Below are 17,068 nucleotides of genomic sequence, written 5' to 3' on the forward strand. Positions count from 1 at the left end.
CATTTTCAGCCAATAAGCTGTTGGAGATGTGCATCAATAGCCCCCAGTTGTGGAAGTAATAGATTGGGATACAGTCCTGTAACACAAATCCTACAATGTAATCTGCATGTTGGGCACTCTTTTGACTTCACATGATTTTTGTACAATTTCTTGAAAACTTAATCCTAATTGGCTTCTGATTTTGGAAGTACAAGCATGCCTTTTCATAATCTCAAAGGTTATGACATCTCCACCAAAGGGTACCTGACCTCTCCCAAAGTGTGCCTTGCCTTCAGCAAGTGGACCACATCCAAAGGGACACATTGCTTCTGAAAATTAGAGATATATAAAATATCTCTCCAGCGCTCACTATTAATCCTTACCCTCATCCTCAAAAACTCCCAATGCCCCACTCATAATTCTTCTGACCCCTCTACCAACTCTGTGCCTGTTTTCACATGAAATTCTTTCCTTCTTCAATGACCATGCCAAGTCATTTAGAATCCACAAGTCCGCGTGCACATTGGAAGCACAATGGAAGAAGTTCCATTACTCAACATTTCGATATTGCTGACTACACTCTGTTGGGAAAAGCACTCACAGTCATTCATGCACAATTCGATACTTGTTGACACTTTCAGACATGTCAACATTTATTGACAGGCCTTGACAAGGCAGCTGGTTACAATGAATGTATACATACCTTACGTGCAGTCTTCTCTTTGGGGACAACCTGAGATTCTGTCCCAATGGATACGTGATCTTCCCTGTCCCGTCTCCCAAAGGATTGCTAATTCCCACACTGAAAGTATTCTGGGGCCCTATCCAGAGAGGTACCTCAGCTCTTCAAAGGGACACTCGAGTTATCCAAAAGAAATGCATTGAGAATAAACCTGCTGTTAGCTGATCTAATCCACACTCTTTCGGCCCCATATATTAGGGTCTCCAAATATGATTTAGTAGAAGCTTGTCAGCTTGTTGCTTCTGAAAGCTGTGCATGTATGAACTATGGATTGCCTTCAATCCTGCCTATATGTAAATGGGAGATTCTGGGTTTGGGAGTGGGACTTAGGATTCTCAATGCCTTCTTGCATTTCAGCATGGAGGAGAGACTTTCTGTCATGGTAAAAATTGGACTGTTGATATTATAGCTAGTTGTTGAGTCCTGATCCAAAATGAAATATCAATGTATCAGCTGTAGCAGACAAATTCATAACCTAGTTATTCAAATGTTGGACCCAAATTCAACAACACAAATAAATATGGAGTTTCAAGCAATTTCCATTCTACAGACATCAATGCAGTGGAGGCTGGCTCAACTGAATACATCTCCACATAAATGCTAACCTCAAAAAAAATAATTGCAGTCCAATAGGCAAAGGCTGATCCAATCCCAAAAAGCCAACAGCTTAAAAAACATTCTGAACATAAATCTATGCCATGTGAAGATCAGGAGTTGGGGAGAGTTTAGCAGGGTATCTACTTGTCAGAACCACAGATGCTTTTCACTCACTATCACTTTTATTTCACACACAGAATTACAATTTGCAGCGGTGATGATTTAGAAATATCTGAATAAGAACATAGGTGCCAAAGGCCTGTGATTAATTTTCCATTACCTGCCTTAGCTTCCTGGAGCATTTTGCTTACCTGTTTTGATGCTTTATGTACACTTTAGAGCATAATTGTGTTTGTAAGTGTGTGGGCTTAGTGTATGAGATGCTGTGTTTAGCATAAAATGTGAGAAGTGTTTAATTCTGTCAAATTGACAACTTCCATCACAAATTAATAATTCCAAATATGTTTGCAAAAACAGACTTACCCTTCAAATGAATGAAAGAAATAAACAAAATCCACTATTAGCCTCAAAGGTCAATTCAATTGCAGTGCCTAAAACCAAGAGGTGAAAGAATCAGTGATCCTTTTCACACCGGGTTGGATTTCTCCGTTGCAGTTCACCAGTCAAGTCTGCTGATTTCACTTTGCTGTCTCTTGGCAAGTCAGAGATTGGTTATAGTTGTAGCTGGTTTGTGAATCAAACAATCTTTGTCAAGTATGTGACAGAAAATGAGAATAGATTGAATTTCCCAACTGCCAGTATTGTTTTCACAAAGAAATTGCATGCATCAGGAAAGTTATTGACAGTGAGTGGGAGAAACAGAATGATTGAAAGATTTGGAAAAGATGACTGAAATGATACACATCTGAGTCCAGACCTGACTGTTTTATTTTATGATCTTAATTGCCTTCAGACTAGCAGAGGCATAATGCCAAGTTGTAGTTAATAATAAGATATCATGAGAAAAATGTTACCATTGCAGAAATGTGGCACCCTGCAGGATTGTTGGGAAAACTGTCACTGGGAGTTGAAGCTGTCCTTCCGTGGCCTAAATGTCAATTTCAGAGAGTTTCATGGAGCACTTGCCTCTGTGTGCTCTGCTCACCTCATTAAGTATGCACTATGCCTCTACAGCACCACTCTTGCACTCACCAGTAACAGCTGTGCTCACCACCACTGGGTTTCCTGCTAGTGTGCCATTTTTAAAACCCAGCTATGCACCAGGATACACACTGCCAGCCATTAACAGCTGTTCACAGTGGACATAATGGGAGGGAAATTTAAAACGAAAGCTTCTGAGGACATACAGGTGACACCTCATTGGAAATAGAATATTGTGTTTGTAAATATATAAGAAGTTTAAAGCCTCATCTGTCTAATTAACTGTAATTGTATTCTGCAATTACAAGAATGAAGCTACAACAATTACTTGTCCTTAACACTGTTATTGTTTTTTTTATGTCTGTCGTACATAACATCTAGGCATTGTTAATTATGGGAAAATTGTGGTTGTGAAGCTTTCAAACAGTTATAGTTGACTTTTATTAGACAGCAGGAAAAGTGAAGAATGAACAAATTAAAATGCTGCATTTGCTTCTGGAAATAATCAGGAGCTACTTACCTTTTAAGAAACAACTGAGTTACAGTCAATGAATGGTGATTTCACCCAATTCAATCTATTGAAAGCACGTGCCAATAAAGTCCTGTCTAGCTTGTGTTTGAAGCCACACCAAGAAGGCGATATTCCATCTGTAGTCTTCAACTTCCTCCTTAGAAGATCGCTGCTGCTTAGCCACTTCTTCATCAGTCGCATCACCACGTGGCATTCTCCACTTACACAAAGCACATTATGCTACCATAAGACCAGAAGCAGAATTAGGTCATTCAGCTCATCAAGTCAGTTCTGCCATTTGATCATTGCTGATATGTTTTTCAACCCCCTTCTCTGCCTTCTCCCCTTAAGCCTTGATCCTCTTTCGAATCAAGACCTAATCCGTATCAGTCTTAAATACACTCAATGACATGGCCCCCGCAGCTCCTTGCAGCAATGACTTCCACAGATTAACCACACTCTAGCTTAAGAAACTCTTATCATCTCAGTTCTAAAGGGTCGTAGCCCCTTCACTCTGAGGCTCTAACCTCAAGTCCTTGGCTCCCTACTACAGTATCTTCTCCACTTCCACATTTCAATTGAATCCACCTTCATGCACCTAAAGGCCACTGAGTACAAACCCAAAGTCGTCAACCACTCTTCTTATGACCAGGTCTTCATCCTCAGGATCATTCCTGGAATCTTCCTCTGCACCATCTGCAAACCAGCAAATCGTTAAATGGTGGAGTGAACTTGATGGGCCGAATGGCCTTACTTCCGCTCCTATGTCTTATCGTCTTATGGTCCTTCCTTAGATCAAGCCTAAAACTGCTCACAATATTCCAAATATGTTCTGACCAGAATCTTATGTAACCTGGGCAGTACATCTCTGCTCTTCCTTTCTAGCCCTCTTGAAATAAATGCTGAGATTGCCTTCCCAACAGCCAACTGACTCAGCAACCTTAAGAGAACGTTGAACTGGAATTTCTAAGTCCCTTTATGCTTCAGGTTACTGAAGCCTTTCCCCATTCAAAAAATGGTCTGTGCCTCTATTCTTCTACCAAAGTGTATAACTTCATACTTTCCCACATCGTATTCCATCTGTCACTTCTTTGTCCACTCTCTGAGCTCATTCAAGTCCTTCTGCAGCCTTCCTGCTTCCTCAACATAACTTGTCCCTCTGACTATCTTTGTGTCATCTGCAAACTGAAACAATGCCCTCAGTTCTTTCATACAGATTGTCGATGTGTGACATGAATAGCTATGGTCCCAACACTGACCCCTGCGAAACTCCCCTCATCACCAGCTGCCATCCTGACAAAATACCCCTCTATCCCTACTCCCTGCCTTTGGCTAGTCAATCGACTTTCCATGCCAGTATCTTGCCCCTAACACCATGATCTCATGTTATCTAGCAGCATCCTTCCAGAAATTCAAATAAATCACATCCATTGGTTCTCCTTTGTCTCACCTGTTCATGATCTCCTCAAAAATTTCTAACAGACGTCTTAGGCACGACCTCCCCTTGACAAAGCTTGACAAGCCCTCACACTAAACTGAATCCGAACCCTAACCTTTACCCTAACCCTAAACTTAACCCTAACCCAAAACCGAACCCTAACCCTAACCCTAACCCTAACCCCAACCCAACTCAGCCCTATTTTACAGCTTCTTGCCTTTTCCCTGCTTAAACAAGGATATCCTGTTAGCCATTTTCTAGGCCTCTGGGAGCCTTCCTAACTCCAGTGATTCCTGAAAAATCACTATCAATGCTTTCTCTGCTAAAATGGTGTGGCATAGACTACCTGACCATATTGTAAAGACCCTGCAGACTATTCCAAGCTTCAAAACCTCATTTTCAGGATGCTTATTGTCTGTTCCTCAATGGTGTTAGCAGAAGAATAGATTCAATGTCTCCTGAATATCAAACTCATTTTCTATGATACAATCCTAACTGGCAGCTGACTGATCTAATTTTGCAAAGGCCAAATGATCCTAATCCCTTATTGAATGTGGATGCTCAAAACTGATGGTGGGAAGTAGAAAATATCTTCATTGAGAAAGAGGTAATGGGAACTGCAGATGCTGGAGAGTCCAAGATAACAAGGTGTGGAGCTGGATGAAAACAGCAGGCCAAGCAGCATCTCAGGAGCACAAAAGCTGACGTTTCAGGCCCAGACCCTTCAGTGCTCCTGAGATGCTGCTTGGCCTGCTGTGTTCATCCAGCTCCACACCTTGTTATCTCTTATCTTCAGTGAGACATTTAGGTTGCATTTTGCTTATGGTTTTCCATCTGTATTGCATGATTTGTTTTGATGAACAAGTGGATCTATGATTTGGGAGATGAAAATAGAAGTATAATTGAGATTTATTGGCTTTATTTTGTACAATATATTGCCAATTTGTATACGTAAAAGTAAAATTCCAGACCCATTGGGTATTAGAATCTTTTTTCCCCAATTGGCCTTTACCGACTCCCTCAGAAAATGTTCTCGAAAAGAAACATTGAAACTGCAGGGAATGGAAAGCTCTTCAGTTCATTGCTTGCTACTTGTTGGTTTGAGTCACTCACATGTGTTTCCCACTGTGCTGATCTTTGTCCTGTTTAAATTCTTTCCTCTTTTACCACAGGGGAATCTTTACCTTTGGCCACTTCCAATCAAGTTTTAATGAAGTTCAGTGCTAAGAGTCACGCAACAGCTAAAGGCTTTCACTTTGTTTATCAAGGTATGTTTTGTGATCTCCATGCAAAAGCATCTTTTTCAATAATTCAACTTTTTTTTTGTTTAAAGGGAACTAACTGAGATACAATCACTTCCTTTGTGAACAACATATCTTCAAAAGGACCAGCAGTTCTGGAAAGTTTGGGAAGATTATTACTCAGTGAATTTATTGAAAATTATGGCCTCACACCTTTTTAATTATATTTAATATCATTTAATGTTTTATAGACTTTTGATTTTGTCATTAATTTTTTATTCCATCTGAGTCATAGTCATACAGTCATACAGCACAGAAACAGACCCCTCAGTCCAACCAGTCCATGCCAAACATAACCCCAAACTTAACTTGTCACATCTATAGTCACATGCTGCTGGCCCATGTCTCTCCAAACCTTTCCTTTCCATGTACTTATCCAAGCATCTTTTATATGTTATAATTGTACCCACATCCGCCACTTCATGAGGAAACTCATTTCACGTATGAACGACCCTATTTGTAAAAAAATTGCCCCCTTGTCTTTTTTAATTCTTTTTACTCACACCTTAAAAATGAACATCTTTCCAGTTGTTGACCAGGAGGATTCATATATTTCTTTTCAAGTATTTCATGGATCAAGTGACATGCTTTCCACCATGAAGTTGTCTGTAAAATCTAAAACGTGAGTGTGTACGTTTATATGAGTAGGACATCATGTACTCATCTAATTGGCCTGAGAAAGCAGCAATGACAATTTGCATTAACCCACTGCAGTTCATGGGGAGACGGCATTCCCACAATTGTGTTCAATTCACAATTTCAGGATTTTGATCCAACAACAAAAATAAAGTAATGGCAGTATAAGTGCATATTAGAATAGTCCATAACTTGCTAGTCTATCAAAGGTATGATATGCCATAATTTTGCTGTTGTCTTTTAAAGCATGTGAGGTCATGGTGCGGGATAATGCAGCAGAAGTCAGTTTTGTGAGATGCTGCAGTGTACCTTGTAGATGATATATTTCACATCCGCTGTACCTTAGGCATGGAGAGAGTCGATACTGAGCCCAGTGAAGATGTAAACAATCAAATGATTGGCTGTATTGTGTTTGGTATCCAAATTCTTCAGTATCGTAGCACTTGTTCTCATCCATAGAATTGTTACTTGATTCTTCTCGGGAATTTTCTCATGTCAGACGTCGCCATAATACACAGCGAAATCTTGACTGCTAATACACCTAAAGAACATGAAGACTTTCTCAGTAGGTTCAAATCTTATTCTTGCCTGATATCCATGCCTGCATGCTTGTAGCATGGACTACAGGATAGTAAAGAGTGACAGAAAACAAGGCAGACTTTCCTCTTCCAAAACAAGAAGAACAGACGATAATTGGATACTACTGTCATCATGCCAGCTGAGAATAGTTTTGACTTTGGTCTTTTCTGACTATTACTTACATTTGTTCAACCATCTTTTGAGCCAAGTTTAGGGTATTTTACCGAAAGTGAACACACAAGATATCTAAATTATGGGAACTTAAGCTTCTGCTTTAGGTGTCATTGTTCCCCAGACTCGATATACATTAATTCAAAATCTGAACATAGCAGAATAAATTGTATTGTTATACATGGCAGGCTTGGAATGCAGCATCAAAATTGGTGTTCTGCATGAGGCTTAACCTCATTTTATGTGCCTTTTGTAGATGTCCCTGTTGGCCAACATCAGAAACTCGCTTTTATTTAGATCAGATAAATTGATGAAGCCATCAACACAATTATAAAGGTGGGCAAGAAACTGGGTTAGCATTAGTCAAGATGCAAAGTCAAACAGATGGTAATTAACTTCACAAAACACTGGTCAGACTGACCAATGAAGATCGATATGAAGATTTAAGATCATAGGGATAAATGACAAAGTGTTCAGGATATTAGGGGCTAAACGTTTGTAATATAAGAGAAAGAAGCAAAGTGGATCAAACACATTTACCTAACGATAAAATGGTCATGGAACAAATTACTGAGAATTAATGTAGTAGGAAGATCTGGGGGTTTGGAGATGTGTTTGTGGATCGAATAGATTCATAAATAAATGCAATAAAGGCTGGGAGACGAGTATAATCACTAAACAAAACACTGATGAATGCCTAATGATAGTCCTCAAAGGTTTCTTTTCTTTTTACCAATGGATTTGGCCAAATTATTGGCAGGAATCCAGTTTTAGTGCAGCTAAAACACAGCTTTTCTGTGATTGATGATGCCAATGCAACTTACTTATTACCAGTAATATGATGTTTACCAGTAGCTGACCAACCAATTTCCAATTGTAATTACAAAAAATGGACGATTAATATTCAACTTCCATCATTTGACTTTCATACCTGACACTTTCATGGATGAAATACGGTTTTTAAAAAGGACACTGCTGATTTTAAAAAGCTGCTGTCATCACCTTCGCTCTCAGTTACATGAAAAGTTTATATATTTGGAGACTATCCAGCTTAGAACAAAAGAATGGCACAAACATCGGAATCCACAAGAGAATGATGTAACAACAGCAGCCTTTCAGGGAAAGAAAACAACATGGACTAATAACAGCAAAGATACTGCAAGCTCTGGCCTCTCTTTGTCTCAATCATAGAAACCAGCACCACTGATAAAACAACTTGGAAAAATCTCTTAGACCTCAAATGTATGAGCTTTACCATGGCGAAAAAAACAGGGCAACATCTCCTTCACTCAAGTCTTTTCTATATTGCAACCTAAGGGAATATTAAGCTCTGGAACGAGATTTGCCATTACCTTCATTGTTATATTTTTTATTTACTTATTCATGGGATGTGTGTGTCTCTGGCTGGGCCAGCAATTCTTGCCCATTCCTAGTTGCCCTTGTGGTGGTGACCTGGCTTCTCGAACTGGTGCAGTCCACCTGCCATGGGTTGACCTGCAATGTCCTTAGGGAGGGAATTCTAGGATTTTGACCAAGAAATAGTGAAGGAACAGCAATATATTTCTGAGTCAGGATGCTGTGTGACTTGGAGGGGAACTTGCAGGTAGTGGTGTTACTATGTATCAGCTGCTCTTGTCCTTCTAGATTAAGTGGTCATGGGTTTGGAAGGTGCTTTCTAAGGATCTTTGGAGAATTTCTGCAGTGCATCTTGTAGACAGTACACACTCCTGTTGCTGAGTTTAGGTAGTAGAGGGACTGGATGTTTGTGGATGTGGTGCCACTCAAGTGGGGGCTGCTTTGTCTTGGATGGTGTTGAGATTCTTGATTGTTTTTGGGCTTGCAGCCATCCAGGCAAGTGGGGAATATTCCTTCACACTCCTGACTTGTGCTTCATAGATTCTGGACAGGTTTGGGAGAATCAGGCCGTGAGTTAATTGGTGCAGTATTTCTAGCCTCTGGCCTACTCTTGTAGCCACTGTGTTTAGGTGGTATGCCCAATTGTGTTTTTGGTCAATGGTAATCCTAAGAATGTTGATAGTGGGGGATTCAATAATGGTAACACCATTGAATGTCGAGAGACAGTGGTTAGATTGTCCCTTATTTGTGATGGCCATAGCCTGACATTTGTGTTGCACAAAAGTTACTTGCCATTTTTCAGCCCAAGCCTAGATATTGTCCAGATCCTTTTGCATTTGAACATGGAGTGCCTCAGTATCTGAGGAGTCATAAATGATGTGAATGTTATGCATTCATCAGCAAACATTCCCACTTCTACCCATTTATGATGAAGGGAGAGTTACTGATAAAGCAGTCAAAGTTGCTTGAGCCTAGAACACTACTCTGAGAAACTCCTGCAGAGATGTCCTGGAACTGAGATGGCTGACCTTCAACAACCACAACCACTTCCTATGTGCCTGCTATGCCTCTGACCAATGGAGAGTTGATTCCAGATTCATTCGGGCTTCTTGATGCCACACTCGATCGAATGCAGCTTTGGTGTCAAGAGCTGTTACTCTCACCTTACCTTTGGAATTTAGCTTTTCTCTCCAAGTTTGAACCAAGGCTGTAATGAGGTCAGGAGCTGAGTGGCCCTGGCAGAACCCAAACTGGGCGTCACTGAGCCAGTTATCGCTGAGTAGGTGCTTCTTAATAGCACTGTTGATGACACCTTCCATCATTTTACTGATGATCATGAGTAGACTGATGGCTGTTCAGATTTCTTCCGCCTTTTATGCACAGGACATATCTGGGCACTTTCCCACATGGTCGGGTAGATAGCGGTGTTGTAACTGGACAAGAACTGCTTCACTGGAGGAGCAACAAGTTTTGGAGCTCAAGTCTTCAGTACTCTGACTGGATTTTTGTCAGGGCCCATTACCTTTGCAGTGTCCAGCACTTCCAGCCGTTTCTTGACATGATACAGAGTGAATTAAATTTCTGAAGATGGGTATCTATGGTGCTGGGAACTATTGGACGATGCTGCAATTGAGCTACACCCTCCCCACAAACCCTTTATGCCTACATGTGTGCGTATTTGATGCCATGTTTTATCAGTGTTGGTGCATATTGGTAATTCAACTCCATTTCCCTTTCCTGAAGAAAACCTTAGAATTAGCTCTTTATTTCCTGATCTGGTTGACGAACTTTAATCAAAGTTTGATTGCTGCATTTGAAAAAAAGGACAGAAAGTAAAGATTGCTGTGACTGACTGAGGTGCGGCCTTAAAAGAAGGGGAGATGTGAACCTTGCTCACCTGGCCATGACACAATTGGCAGAGACAAATGGACTGATGAGAAGGGAAGGAGTTTGTTACCTCATTCAGCTGGACAGCTAGTTGTGATGTTAGACTCCCTTTCTCAATCTTTCCCTTAACTGAGGTATGGTAACCCTCAGGAGCCTAATGAGAGAGCAGCCCAACAGTCTAGGACGACTAGGTGACTTTATCTTTTACATATAGTTTAGTGATCTGAAGATCATGTCCAAATATACTGTAGATCACAGTGATCTGGATGCTGACCGGAAGGAAGTTAGGAAAGTTCGTGATTTCCCAGTAAAATCCATGATAGTATTCCAGTGGAAAGATTCAGACAGCGTTACATGCTCTAGATTATGTCCATTTGTAACCTGAAGCTCAGTTATGGACTGACCATTTGCCTCTTATTTATCTGTTATTCTGCTGACATTCCAACGAATGACGTTGGTAATAAAATTGGTAATAAGAAACTGTTGGAAGAACTCAGCGGGTCCTGCGACACCTGTAGGGAGGAAAACCATGTTAATATTTCCAGGAGTTTCAGCAGAATGAGCGACGGTTCAAGACATAATTGGTTTTAAGCAAGTGCTGAGCTAGGAAAAGGGAAAAGAGTTAAAGAAAAATGGGGAGTTGTGTGATAGGATGGAATCAGGAGCAGATTTTTAATCCAAGCAGAGATTGGGGTGAGACAAATAATGGAAAAATGACTCAAGAAGCCTGTTGTGGTGTATCTTTAAGGAACATATCTAAAACTGCTCCGTGTCACCAGACAGAATGTAATCATACAGTTATCAGGCAGATGATAAGAGCAGCTCTCATGACCAGACATGTTGATTCACTTTTTAGATAATTTTATAATTAGTTTTATCACTTAAAGTAAAATTACCTACTAAATTGAATTAACAACCCTTTATGTGATTGGTTGCTTATGCAAGATAGAAAAGCTGACAGAGGCAATCTGGGTGGGGGTAAGTAATTGAGGCTGATTGACGTTAAAGATGTGAATTGCGGATTGATGGCTGGAGATTGTAAAATTAGTTCAAAAGAAATGTTTAAGGACCTGTATCTGAATTGTAACAAAAGGAGTGAATTGTTATCAAAAATAGAGATAAAAATACATGTTCGAATGGGCGTTATTGAGTCATGGTTAAAAGTTGACACCTCGGTGCTGAAATGTATTTCCCATGCGGTATCACTGCCAGAAATAAAGTGAAGGGATAGCTCTGTCAATTAAGGTTGGCACAAATTCAGTTGTGAAAGATGAAAATGCAGAATCATTTTGAATTGAGATGAGAAATAGTCAAGGTGAGATGCCTTCTATGGGATATATGAGAACATAAGAAATAAGAGCAAGAGTAGGCCTTTTGGCCTTTTAGGCTTGACCCAGCACTCAAGAAGACGATGGTTTACCTGCCCCTGGCCTCAACTCCTCCTTTTGTGCCAGCTCAGCAGAGCTCTCAGCTTCCCCATCAAGCAAAAATCTATCTGCTCCTCTTTAAATATGATTGATGGTTGAGATTTAGAGTAATGACCTTGAGTAGTTTTACAGATTCCCTAAAATTGATACACTGCAGGTCAGGGTATAAATGAGTAATAAATGCGGCATTGAAAAAATGTCCTGCAATAATCATGAGTGACTTTAAGCTGTAGGTAGTTCGGGAGGATCAAATTGGCAAAGGAAGCCTGAAAAACGAATTTATCTATGCCTGTAAGCCTATTTTCCTCCAGCACAATGGCTTCAAGCCAAATAAGCAGCAGGCTCTCTTAGAGCTGGGAATGCACAGTGAGACAGGATGAAACAATAATCTCATGGTCAAGAATTCTGGATGTGACAGTGGTCATGCAATGATAGAATTTCATGTTCAGTTAGAACGGGAGAAGCATGGGACCATGGCTCATGTCTAAAAATAACTGAGAGGAGAAGGCAGATCTTACTACTGTGTACTGGGAAACCAGGTTAAAAGGTAGGTCAGTAGAATTGTAGCGATAGACTTTTTGAGAGATGTGTAATAACTCTCAGAAAAGCCATGCCCCAGTGAGAAAGAGAGGTTCTTTGAAAAATATGCATCATTTATGGCTAAATAAGAATAATTTTAAATGGAATAGACACAATATAAATCTGCAAAGATTATGTGTAGACTAAAGAATTAGGCAGACTTTGGGATCCAGAAAAGAATGACTAAAAAGATAATAAAGATGCAAGAAGTAGAGTATGAGCGAAACTACCTCATAATATAAAAACCAATAGTAAGAGATTCTGCAAGCATTTGAATAGAAGAGTAACTAAAGCTCGTGTTGGCCCTCCAGAGAGTGAATTTGAGAACTTGGTCATGATAAAGGAGGCTGTGTCCGTTGTCACAGAAAGCTTCCGGACAATAACTGCTCATCAAGAGGTAAAATAGAGGCATGAGCTTAAATCAACACTAACATCAGAGTTAAGGTGCTTAGAAAACTCTTAGACCTAAGGCTAACAAATTCTCGGGATGACCTCAATGGGCTGCATCATTGTGTTTCAAAAGAAATGGGAACATGGATAGTAGGTGGGTTTGTTATGGTGTTCCCAAATTCCTTCAGTTCTGGAATGGTCCCAGCAAATTAGAAAATAGCCAATGTAACACCTTTATTCAAAAGGGAGGGATGCAGAAAGCAGGAGACTCTGGGCCAGTTAGCCTCACATCTGTCATAGGGAGAGAGATAGAATCAATTTGTGAGGAGTTCATAGCAGGAAACAGTGAGATCAGGCTGAGCTAGCATGGCTTTCTGAAAGAAAATAGTGTTTAACTACTCTAATAGAATCTTTTGATGAAGTAACTTTGATGGTGGATAGATCAGAACTGGAACATGTAATGGGCTTTGAGTTACAGAAGTTATTTGATCAGGTACCATATCAAAAGTTGCTGCACAATGTGCTTGACATATTATCAGGATAAAGGATTGTTTGGCTTATAGGGAGCAAGCTTTAAAAACTGAAGTGCCACAAAGATCAATGTTCAGGTCTCAACCAAATACAGTCGATATCAATGACTTTAACAAACCACTGAAGGCACAGTAATTGCATTTGCTGATGAGACCAAGACCAGTAGCAAAATATGTTGATCAGCGGCAGTAGAGAATCTGAAAAGGGATGAAGAATGACGAAGTAAATGGGCAACTATTTGGCAAATGGAGTATAATGCAGGTAGATGCATACATGTATATGTTGGCTGGAAGAATAGAAAAGTAGTTTACTGTTTAGATGGAAAGAGATTGCAGGACTTGGTGATGCAAAAGGATCCGGGGATCCTGGTTCATGAATTATAGAAAGTGAGTTATGCAGGTACAACAAGTGATTAGACAAGCAACGGGAATATTGTCATTTATTGCATGGGGAATGGAATATAAAACTGGGGTAACTTTAATATGGCTGTGCAGGATCATTTCCTAAATATTATGGACAATTTTGATCTCTTTAGTTGAACAATACAGTTTTTTCAGAAGCAGTTAGGAGAATTTCACTCACCACGTTCCTGGGAAGATGTGCTAATCGTATAAAGAAAGGTGAAACAACTGGGCCTACACCATTAGAGGTTGGAAGAAAATGAGACATGATCTTGTTAAAACACACAAGATCTTGAGGGGATGAGGTAAGGTGGGTACTGGCAGAATGCTTCCTCTTCAAGGACAAACTAAAGCTAAAGGACAGGCTTCAGAGAATAAGAGAGGTCTCCCTTTTAAAATAGAAAAGCATATTTCTTTCTCTCAAAGGGCTAGTAGTGTGTGGCGTTTTCTTCCCCAAAATGTAGTGCAGTCTATGTATTTAACTTTGTTTAAGGCTGAGTTAGACGGATTTTTTGAGACACCAGAGAGTTAAGGGTTCTGGGTACAGGAAATTGGAGGTGGGACTACAACTCGGTCAATCACAATCTTATTGGAAGGCAGAATAGGATCAAGAGGTCCAATGGCCTACTGCTGCTCCTGTATCTTACATTCCTAGAGTCTCTCTGGAATGCTGAAGGCAGAGGGCAAGTTGTATGCAGTTCTAGAGTTGACAGAAATAACCTGATTAATGCAGAAGCTACTGGGGTGGAAAGGTGATCCCCATCATGATTTTGGCAGGGAAGTGGTGTGAGAAGAATTGGTAAATAGAATTGACACAATTAAGTGCTGCTTTGTACATGGTACAGATCAATTACAAAATGGGTGACTGCGGAGGGCCATCTGCAACCATAACCTCGAACCTTGGATTGCCAATTTAATTCTCCACCTCACTCCCACTGTGTCCTCAGCCCTTGACTTTTTGTGTTGTTTAATGAAGCTCAGTATAATCTCAAGGAAGAGCTTATCATCCATTGAATTAATACCTTGCAGGCTCTGGACGGAAACTGGAGTTCAACATTTTCAGATCTTAAAATCTGAAACCTTCTTTTTCTTCAGGCAGCAGTTTTTAGGAATGATTTTAAACTCTATTCAAACTGTTGTTTCTTTAAAAGTCCTATCTCCTTTCGCCTTGTCCCATCATCCCTGTTGTCATTTTTTTGTACTTGTGTACCACTTTATGACAGGCCTTTCCATTTGTTCTTTCCCCTCAGTTTGTCCCCTGTCAATATTATTTGCATAGCACCTTTTATATTTCTTACTTTTTCTATCTCTGATGAAAGATTATCATCCTGAAACATTTACAGTGTTTCTCACCACAAATGTGACCAGAACTGTTGCTTTTATTCCAGATTGTCAGCATTCACTGCATTCTGTTTTGGTGTTTGTGTGAGCATTATCATTGCCAGACATGGGTAGAGATAGCAGGAACTGCAGATGCTGGAGAATCTGAGATAACAAGGTGTAGAGCTGGATGAACACAGCAGGCCAAGCAGCATCAGAGGAGCAGGAAGGCTGACGTTTCAGGCCTAGACCTTTCTTCAGAAATGGAGGAGGAGAAGGGGGTTATGAAATAAATATAGAGGGGGGAGGCGGATAAAAGATGGATAGACGAGAAGATAGGTGGAGAGGAGACAGACAGGTCAAAGAGGCAGGGATGGAGCCAGTAAAGGTGAGTGTAGATGGGGAGGTAGGGAGGGGATAGGTCAGTCCAGAGAGGATGGACAGGTCAAGGCGGTGGGATGAGGTTAGTAGGTAGGAGATGGGGGTGGGGCTTGAGGTGGGAGGACGGGATAGGTGGGAGGAAGGACATGTTTGGGAGGTGGGGACGAGCTGGGGTGGTTTTGGGATGCGGTAGAGGGAGGGGAGATTTTGAACCTTGTCACGCCCCACCCCCATCTCCTACCTACTAACCTCATCCCACCCCCTTGACCTGTCCATCCTCCCTGGACTGACCTATCTCCTCCCTACCTCCTCACCTACACTCACATCCACTGGCTCCATCCCCACCTCTTTGACCTGTCTGTCTCTTCTCCACCTATCTTCTCCTCTAACCATCTTCTACCTGCCTCCCCCTCCCTATTTATTTCAGAACCCCCTTCCCCTCCCCCATTTCTGAAGAAGGGTCTAGGCCCGAAATGTCAACTTTCCTGCTCCTCTGATGCTGCCTGGCCTGCTGTGTTCATCCAGCTCTACACCTTTTTATCTCTTGTTGTCAGACGTGGAACTGGTTTGATGTAACATCAGAACAATTCCAACAAAAGCCATTCATGTGTGGAGATATGTTCCCATTCGATCATTACTGGTTTGTCAAGGGGTAAAATAACATATCAAATCATGGTACTAATTGACAATTGCACGCTGGATATAAGGTTCATCTGGTTGTATCTGTGATGTGGCCTCAGGTAATTGAAAGTTTTGTCTTCTGGAATTGCTTTTTTGTTGATCAGAGCCTGCTTTTTTTCTGAACAATGTGAGCCCTGTCTCTGATCAGGCAGACGACACCCTAGAGGCATTGGTGAATGGATGAAGAATGTGAGAGAAAATGCATTGAATAGGTAGGATGGAAGAGAAGGAGCAGTGGGAGAAATTGCAGGATAGGTTTTGAGTTCTCGGTGGGTGAGTCCATCAGTCAGGCACCCCTTTCCAACACTGAAAAAGCCTCCTGCGATCTGTTGTTGACATGTGGAGTTTTCGATGGTGTTTGCTATGCTGCTTCAAGGTAGAGCTTGATTTTTGGGTCTTACAGCAATTGTTTGTTTACATTGTGCTAACTGTATACATTCCAACTGAACACAAGATCCAAACTGTTACTCTTTCTCTAGAGTGTGATCTACATGTGGCCATAGCATCACTAATAATATAGCTTCTTCCTATGCACATGTGCTCCCTCAGAAGTTAGCCCTTTGTGCTACAACTGAGCTTGAAAAGAAGGCTTTTATTTATCTAACTCCAACTGCTCACCTGAAACCAGTAGTATTTTTCTCGGTAACTATTGCTGGTACACTTTTATATTTGACATCTCTCCCATTAAGAGTTATTTGAGGTGGTTTGCTGCTACCAGTTCTCCTTCTGAACCAGTGGAAGAGGATACAGTGCTGTAGATTATCTTCAGAATTGTTCTTAGGTGACAAGGAGGTTTAATTGTGATAGCAATGAGCGCTGTGAAACTTGGTCAGGTATAAATACTATAACACTAGGGAGCTGGTGCAGAAATATCTCACTCTGGAAGCTAGAGTAGAGTTCCTTGCCTCCAAACACAAACTGCATGACATTAGTAGAATGAGTGGAGTCAATATAGCATAAGCATTAACCCCTTCAGAATCATTCACTTATACAACAAATGCAGCTCAGCAGTTTGGGACCGTTGACGTGTTGGTCAACTGTGAGACTGTATTGAGGCTGA

At 40.8% G+C, this 17,068-nt stretch overlaps 1 protein-coding gene across 1 annotated transcript in view; it reads left to right on the forward strand.

Moving 5' to 3' along the window:
• Positions 1-17,068, forward strand: part of csmd2 (CUB and Sushi multiple domains 2) — a 1,700,996-nt gene that overhangs the window by 1,412,072 nt on the left and 271,856 nt on the right. The window contains exon 33 of the mRNA XM_048558072.2: positions 5,541-5,636. Within this exon, the coding sequence (XP_048414029.2) occupies positions 5,541-5,636 (96 nt within the window). The remainder of the gene's footprint in view (positions 1-5,540; positions 5,637-17,068) is intronic.

The sequence above is a fragment of the Stegostoma tigrinum genome, chromosome 24 (assembly GCF_030684315.1).
Source record: "Stegostoma tigrinum isolate sSteTig4 chromosome 24, sSteTig4.hap1, whole genome shotgun sequence".
In the NCBI taxonomy this organism is placed as follows: domain Eukaryota; kingdom Metazoa; phylum Chordata; class Chondrichthyes; order Orectolobiformes; family Stegostomatidae; genus Stegostoma; species Stegostoma tigrinum.